We start from the raw sequence: 8,359 nt of genomic DNA on the forward strand, positions 1-8,359 counted from the left end.
CACACACACACACACACACACACACACCGTCAAGCGGCAGCAAGTCCCTCTCTGCATCTATTGAACTAATTGCGGTGCGTATCGTCACATGTACCGTCAGTGTTGGCGGCGCCTCGGCCGCAGCGCCCCGGGAGCGTGGAACCCGTTGGGGGAGTCGAACCGCCTGCAGCCGCACGCCTTCCCACCAAGCAGGAAGAAGGGCCCCAGCAACAGCAACGTCTTCGCGAGTGGCCAGTCTAGCATCCACATGTACGCCAACAAGGAGAACGCGTGGAAGGACTACACCGATGACCGCTTTTACGGCGCGAGGCGGCTGAAGGAATACTGGCAGCGCATGCTGAAGGACCGTGGCATGCGGTACTATCTTTTTGGCACCATAGTTGTGGGGGCTGTGGCGGGATCGAAGCTATGGCAAATGCAGGAGAAACAAAAGAAGGCCTTGGGCCTCATTGGCCCCAAGAAGAAGGCATATCGTAGTCGCCTGACAATCGTACTGGATGTCGATGAAACAATTATATCGTACGGTGACAAGGCGTTTCGCATGAAAGCGGGCATGATACCGCGACCGTACCTGGCGGAGCTGCTGGACTACCTCACTGAGATCGATGCAGAGGTTGTGCTGTGGTCGGCGTGCAGCGAGCGGTATATGCGGCAGGTGCTCAGCGTTATCGACCCCGCCGGAATACGCATCTCGCAGTACATTGTACGTCACAGCGATTGGTTCACGCAGGATAACTACTACGAGAAGAATGCCCTCTGGCTGAAGCGCCCGCTAGAGGACACACTTATTGTGGAGAACCGCCCATTGAGTGTGCGCAACTGCAACGGCAACGCCATTCTCGTGGACGACTTTGTTCGAGGTGAGTACATGGATACAGGCCAGGACTATCCCCCCAACGATCACGCGCTTCGCACACTCAAGTCAATCATTCAGGAGCTTCAGGAATCGGGCCAGTCAGTGCCGCAGTACCTTGCAGACGTTAAACACCGCAATAAGGATATCAAGGAGATTCCGTGCCATTTAGCGTTTCGACAGCTGCCAGATGAATTGGCGCGTGGTGTCTTCTACTTCGTCGGTGATAAGTACAAACACGCAAAGCCTGCATGAAGGGGGCTCGAACATCACATAGATTGAGAAATGAAGGGGAGGGTGCGTGTGTGGTGTGCAATCTTTCGCTCGTACTCTTTGGGCGTAAATCATTGCCAACCTCACTGTGGCAGCTTGAAGCAGAATACTCTGCATCTCGGATTGTTGCTGCCGCTCACACCTCCGCAAAGAGAGGTGTGTGTGGGGGCGCGAGGACCAGTGGAGGAATGGACTAGGCGAGGGGAAACAAGAGGGAGTCCGCGTTCTTTGGCGAATCGGGTCAATCACACAAGGTTCCTTGTGAGAGACGAAACAGGTGTGAAAAGAAGAATCCCTCTCCACTAATCTTGCGCCAAGTTTAATTCTTCTTTTTTTCGTTTTGTTTGTTCCATCTCTGTATTGACCCTTATTGCTTTTGTTTCTCTCTTGTTTCTACTTTCGCTCACTCGCACATAAACACCATACGCCTACCTGGCCTACCCACCCACATCCATACCCGCTGCTGCACACACATCAGCAGTGGAGAGGAACATGTCATCTCTGGAGCAGAAGGAAGGGACTGGTCGTAGTCTCGTGAAACGGCACGTGTTTGGCGTCAAACCGGATGTGTACGGATGCCTCAACTGGGTGGAGGAGGGGTCTGTCATCTATCCTGTGGGGAAAACAGTGGCCGTGCACAACCTCAACACTAACACCCAGCGCTTCTTTGACGCAGGGATTCGCAGTAGTGGCTTGACGGCGCTGGCGGTTAGTGCAAACAAGAAGTTCATTGCAATCGCTGAGGCTGGTATTGTGCCGCAGGTTCAGATCATTGACTCCGTCACACGAAAACGCCGCAAGGTGCTGAATGTGCAGGACCTCGGCAGCGATCGCTTCGTTGCACTGGACTTCAGCGCTGATGGTCGTCACCTCGTGACACAGGGCGGCGGGCCGCAGTGGAAGTTGTTTTACTGGAATTGGGAGCGCTCAAAGCCGCTTGCCTTCACCTCTGTGATTGCCGACCTTTTTCAGGAGGAGGACACGCTGCCAGGTGCCTCCGTCTCTGCGTCTGCGTCCGGCTCACGTGGGAAGGAGCAACACGGCGCAGCAGCACTGACGTCGCCGGTGTCGTGTGCGACAATCTGTCCGCAGGACCCGCTGCTGATAGCCGTGTCAGGTCTGGGAAGAATACGCTTCTACCGCTACGTGGACGGTGCGCTGCAGATGCAGCCGTCAACCGGCTACCCGAATGAACGTACGAACAACTTCCTAACCCATGCGTGGATCACAGGCGAACGCCTGGTGGCATCGACGCAGAGCGGTGAGCTGCTGCTCGTTGAACAGGGTGTTTATAGGCGGCTGCTGCCAGTGCCACCACCCACGGTGGCACAGTCGGAGAACTCAACTGTGCTGACGATTGTGGCAAGCAAGGGCGGGTTTGTTGCCGGCAGCGACCAAGGTACAATCGCCATTTACGAGAATGGAGACCCACAAAGTGATGAATACGCCATTGTGTATAATGTGCCTTTGCCGCTGGAGGATGAAGGCCAGGTTAAAGGAAGTGCGTCTGGCAATGGTGCGACGAGAGGAGGGGTGAATACAAATGCTACAACAACGTCTAGTCCCACCACCACCACCACTCCTCAAGCTGCTTCGCCTACTGTTTCAGGTGCTGCCGCTGGGCCTGATGCTCCGGCTGCGAATCCGGCAGTAAAAAGTGCGAAACCGCTATTTCAGATGAATCCGTCAACACCGCCGAGAGCTTCGGCCGCTACGCTAGAGAACATGCCCGAAACACAAGCGCGAAACGAATCAGGGCGCACAGAAATGCGTCGGGCAAACAGTGTGGTGCGTCTCGCGCTTGATCATTTGGAGGAGACTATGGTGCTGGTGACGCACGGTGGACAGATCCTTGGATTTAACTTTTCCCAGTCATGGGCGAAGCGCTCGATTGAGGATCCACCGCCGATGCTACCCATCTGCCAGCCGTTCCACGTTGGTGGCATCATCGGCGTGGCCTGCAGCGTGCGGAGACCGTTTCTCGTCACAAGCGGTGCGGACAAGAGCGTGCGTATATGGAACACCAACACGCATCGGCTGGAGATGTGCCAGTACTTTTCCACACAGCCCGGCCCTGTCGCCATCCACCCCAATGGCCTATACGTGGTGATATGCTTCCACGATAGAGTTCGCGTCATGAGCATCCTCTGGAATTGCCTCCACGAGCACCGCGTGCTGAACCTCCGCAATGTGACAGATGTGAAGTACTCCGTCGGCGGGAAGTACTTTGCACTGGCGCATGGTAACCTGATCCACATTTATAACTCTCTCACCTGCGATGTACATGGACAGCTGCGCGGCCACCCGCAGAAGATTCACTGCTTTCAGTGGTCCGCCACTTCACCATATCCCACCGACAACGGCATGGTCTCCTGCTCCCTCGATGGCCTCATCATCAACTGGAATATCAGTGAAATGCGAAAGGAGACAGAGCATGCTGATAAGCGCTACCAGTATCACGTCATCGCCTCTGATGAGAAGAACATATGGGCCGTTGGTGAACCAGCATCAGCTATTGCGGATGTTCAGTCCAAGGCGACCCTGCGTGAGATGGACCGCTTCATCACCACTGAGACTTCTGGTAATTCCCCAAACACCACCACCGAATACGAGTTCCGCGACAACATGATCACAGCAATTTTGGTCGCCCCGAAACAGCGGCTGTTGTTCGGTGGTATGGATGACGGCTCTATCAAGTTCATGACATTCCCTCTTCAGGTTGGCGTGCAGGATGTACCGGTGGTGGCGCACATGAGCAAAGTCACGCGTATGGCCCTCTCGTACGATGAGAGCACCGTTTACACTGTCAGCAGCGATGGCGCACTTTTCATCTTTGATGTGCGCGAGGATGGACGCACCACCCAACGCGAGACCGGATACTACGGTGACGAAGTCCTCGTGCTGGCAACTGATGTGGAGGATCGCGAGATTGCCATCGAGAGCCTGACTCACATGACGGCGAAACTTAAGACTGAGATCGAGGGAGAGGAGAAGCGTCGCAACCACGAACAGAATACCCGTCTGCGGGAGCGCGCCGACGAGTTCAAGAGCGAGGTGGCCGCCCTCGACGCGGAGTACGCCGCATTGTGGAATGCCAGGGCGGAGCAAGAGCGCTCCTTTGTTGCCGTGAAGATGGAGAAGGAGGCGGAGGCGGCGCCGCTGCTCGAGGATGTGGAGCGCGAGGGACAGGGGGAAGTGCAGGCACTCGATGACCTCTGCACCGAGCTCCAGCGAACACTCGACGGCAGCAAAGACAAGTACGCGCAGGAGGTGCAGGATCTGGAGGAGCAGATTGACCGCGATCGCCGCGAGGACGAGGAGCGCTTCAACGACGTCGTGGCGAAGCGACGCAAGGGGTTAGAGAAGCTCGAGCGGCAGCTGCAGCGCGCCAAGGAAAATAACGTGGAGTCGCGCCGACGCCTTGAACTTGACACAGACGCAGAGCTTTATAGCATTCAGCAGCGCAACAAGCGGGAGCTCGACGCGATACGTGAGCGGTACCTACACATGAAGGGCGAGGGCGCCATCATGCGCAAGAACGCCGTGCGCATGGAGAAGGAAGCGGAGGTGCACACTAACGAGCTGCATATACTGGAGAGCGCCAAGACGGCACTGACGACGCAGCTCGGTGAGTTGAACCAGCGCATGACGCAACTTCATCAAGACATTGAGTCACGCGACGTCGTCATTGGCGAGAAGGAGAAACGCATATACGATCTGAAGAAGCTCAACCAGGAGCTTGAGAAGCACAAATTCGTCCTTGACTACCGCATCCGCCAGCTCAAGTCGCAGATGGAGCCGCGACAGCGCGAGATTGCACGCGAGCACAAACGCATCAGCGAGAAGAACACGGAGCTGGAGAACCTCCACCAGAGCAACATCACACTGCGGCAGAGCATCGAGGAGCTCAAGGCCGATCTCACGCAGCAGCAGGTGCAGATCAAGCAGACACTCAACCACATGAAGGACTTCGAGACGTACAAAAGCCGCGTCAAGACGGATGTGGGCGAGCTTGCGCCTGCGATGCAGGACCCCGCGCAGCTGCGCGAGGTGGTGGAGCGGCTCTACCAGCGCCACGTCGTTGCGCGCGACGGCCACCGCGCGGCGCAGGTCGACCAGGAGATCAAAGACGAGTTCCGCTCGCAGTTGGAGTACCTGAGCACCTCCTTCGAGGCGCTGCGGCGCAAGTGCAAATCGGACCAGGAGCAGCACCGCTGTGAGGTGTCGACGATGATGATGGAGAACCTCGCGCTCATCCGCGAGATCCACGAGCTGCGCTCGGAGACCGCCGAGCTGCGCAACCTCTCCGTGGCGGCCGCCGACGAGGCGAAGCGGCGCAACCGAATGGAGCAGGGCAACAAGAGCGTCGTCGCGTCGAGCCGCGGCAACCCGCTGTCATCCAGCGGTGCGCTGGGGGCGAAGCGACCAGAACCGCCGCGGGAGTTGGAGAACAACCGCACAGAGATCCGGCAGCTGCGCGCCTTCATTGAGGCTACGCAGCACGCATTGGCAGCAACAGCGGCAACAACAACGGCGGCAGGAGAAGCCTCACTGCGGCACACGCCGAGTAGCTGTTCGCTTCCACCAATCAAATAACCAGTGGCATGTACACGTTTCCGTTTTTGCGTGTATTTCTGTGTATGTCTCTGTGTGTGTGTGTGTGTGTTTGAATTTATCTGCTCTCCTCTCGATGTAAAGGACGACATTTCATTTGTGTGAGAACCCCCACATATGTACACTCGCAGTGACACCATGGCTTCTGGCTGCAGTGTGAATGTATACATCTGCCCTCTAGAATACGAATAGAAGTAAAGAATGAAGGAGAGAGAGAGAGAGTGAGTACAAATGCGGTGTATGTGTCTCTGTGCGTGTATATATGCACAGATGTGTGAGAATGTCTGGAAAGAGCCCACAAGAGAAGAAGTTTCTTCTTCTACTGCTGCTGCTGCAGTTATTACTACAGGCGTGCTGTGCCTGTTTCACCCACCACATAAAAAAAAAATCTCTATATATATATATATATATATATATTTTGCTTTGCTTCCCATCGTTTTCTTTGGGCCTTCTTTTCCGCTGCCGCCGTCCTACCTGGAGGTGCGTGCGCGTCTCTGTGTATATATGTGTCTGTGCGTGCGACACACAGGTAGCGGAAATTGAGCAAGGCCAACTCCAGACAACACACACACACACACACACACACACGTGAACACATATACGCAAACATACAGATCCAGCTGGGGAGATGCTGCGCGTGTCTGCACGCCGGCGCATTGCGTTCCCGGTACACCGCGACACCGCCAAGACGCCGCGCATGCTGAAGGAGGTTGGCACATGGTTGTACCGGCAGGAGACCGTCGACGCGTTCCGTGCGTGGTGCAGAGCCAACCACGTGCGCGGACACAACAACGTGAAGGTGGTGTCGTCGATGCACTACGCCCGCTGCCTGCGAGCGGCGCAGCACCTGCGGCCCGGCCAGGCCATCATCACATGCCCGCACAGCGCCTGCTTCAACTTTCTCGTCGTGGCGAGGGAGATGTACAACCTCAACAGCGGCGCCGCGACGCACAACTTCCCACTGGAGGTGAACTGGATGAACTACGACGAGCGCTGCAGCTTCCTGCGCGGCGCGTCGGTGGCGGAGATGGTCATGGCCGGCTGGATGTGCCGCATCGCGTCGCTGGAGGAGAGCCGCTTCACGCCGTACGTGCACTGGCTGCTCGAGGACACTCGTGGCCGCGACGGCATCGCCAACGGTGTGTCGAAGGAGCGCGGCGACGCCAGCGGCCTCGTCGACCACTACTTCAGCGAGATGGCCACCGACGCCTGCGAGGAGCCGGAGGTGTTCCTCGAGCACGTCTTCCGCAGCTTCGCCGCGCTGCACCTCCGCGCGGTGCCGATCGAGGCGGACGCGATCCGCCGCTTCATCCCCGGCACGACCTTCTTCAAGGCGAAGGCGGACGACATGTTCGTGCCGACGCTCATGCCGCTCATTGACGCGGTGCCGCAGGTGGAGGACGGCTCGCATAACACCGTCGTGCAGTACTTCCCCTACAACGGCAGCAGCGAGCTGGCGCAGCAGTGCCGCGAGCTCTTCCTGCCGGATGAGGCGGCACGCGCGATGGACGCGCTGCAGCTGAAGGCGGACGGCTTCTTCGCACTGCGCGCACTCTGCCCGATCGACGCGGGCGACCACCTGTACCTCCGCGGTGTGCCGAAGCTTGGCGACGCCGCGCATGAATCGATGGCGGCACAGGTCATGGAGGCAAACCGCCTGCTCAACAATGACTGAACGGCCCAGCCGCTCTCCCACCCCCTTTTCTTACCGCATCCCTCCCCTCGCTCTCTCTGTGTGTGTCTGTGTCTGCCGTTGGAAGGACGCTGCGTTGTTGTGAGTGGCCGCCATTCCCACTTCTTTTCTTTCTTTCTCTGGACACATGTGCGTCTCTCAGCATATTCACTCTCAGAGGCAAAGGGGAGAAAAAAAAANCAAAAAAAAAAAAAAGACCAAGTGCGTATTGGACGGATCGTTTATTGAACGCTAAAAAAAGAAACACACACTCACACACAGCCAGATATCGATGTCGACGTGGGTGAAGTACCAATCGAATATCTACCGCTACGGGCTTGTGTTCTGCTGCCTTTCGGCTGTTCTGGCGTTGTTTGTGGACCGCCAGGGCGCCAAGGCACAGTGGGACTGGATGACCGATCGCTACGACCAGCAGAAGGCCGCAAAGAGACTACAGTAACGCACATGCCTGTGTGCATGCATGCGAGGGGGCAGGGGCGCGTTCGCACAGCCGTGAGCAGCTAAGTCTTCTCTCCCACTCCCCCCCCTCACACACACACACACACACACACACACACACTTTGTGGACACGCACGATCTCTTGTCTACGTGTGTTCATGCGTGCCACACCTGCCGCGGCTCCAATGACATGCTTCCCAGGAGGACACCAGCGGTTGTGGTGGTGAATTTGTGGTTTCATTGCGTTGTGAGTTGTCCCGTTTTTGTTTTATTCCTCTCTCCCCCCCACCGCCGTGTTGCCGAGGGGCGGCGGCACGCGCAGGAGGGAATCGCGAGCGTGGCCGACAGACGAAGCCAAAACCAACAACAACAACAAAAAAGAGTTGGAAGGAACTTTGCGTCTTCCCAGAACTATTCCATGCTGTGGACGTGATCCTCCTGCCGCCCTCTTGAAAGTCTTCTTGCTCTGCTTCCCTTCTTCTTCTTCT

The 8,359-nt window shown here is 57.0% G+C and overlaps 3 protein-coding genes across 3 annotated transcripts; all 3 read left to right on the forward strand.

Annotated features, from left to right (window-relative positions):
- Positions 1–88: 88 nt before the first annotated feature.
- Positions 89–1,108, forward strand: DQ04_07611000 (nuclear lim interactor-interacting factor; the record flags this gene model as incomplete). Its single annotated transcript, XM_009315236.1, has 1 exon — positions 89–1,108. One exon carries the CDS (start codon positions 89–91, stop codon positions 1,106–1,108), a length of 1,020 nt encoding a protein of 339 aa, XP_009313511.1.
- Positions 1,109–1,618: 510 nt separating this feature from the next.
- Positions 1,619–5,722, forward strand: DQ04_07611010 (WD repeat domain 65; the record flags this gene model as incomplete). The annotated part of the gene is made up of 1 exon (XM_009315237.1): positions 1,619–5,722. The coding sequence occupies one exon, from the start codon at positions 1,619–1,621 to the stop codon at positions 5,720–5,722; it is 4,104 nt and encodes a 1,367-aa protein (XP_009313512.1).
- Positions 5,723–6,368: 646 nt separating this feature from the next.
- Positions 6,369–7,415, forward strand: DQ04_07611020 (hypothetical protein; the record flags this gene model as incomplete). The annotated part of the gene is made up of 1 exon (XM_009315238.1): positions 6,369–7,415. One exon carries the CDS (start codon positions 6,369–6,371, stop codon positions 7,413–7,415), a length of 1,047 nt encoding a protein of 348 aa, XP_009313513.1.
- Between the last annotated feature and the right edge of the window lie 944 nt (positions 7,416–8,359).

The sequence above is a fragment of the Trypanosoma grayi genome, assembly GCF_000691245.1.
Source record: "Trypanosoma grayi strain ANR4 Tgr_761_V1, whole genome shotgun sequence".
Classification (NCBI taxonomy): domain Eukaryota; phylum Euglenozoa; class Kinetoplastea; order Trypanosomatida; family Trypanosomatidae; genus Trypanosoma; species Trypanosoma grayi.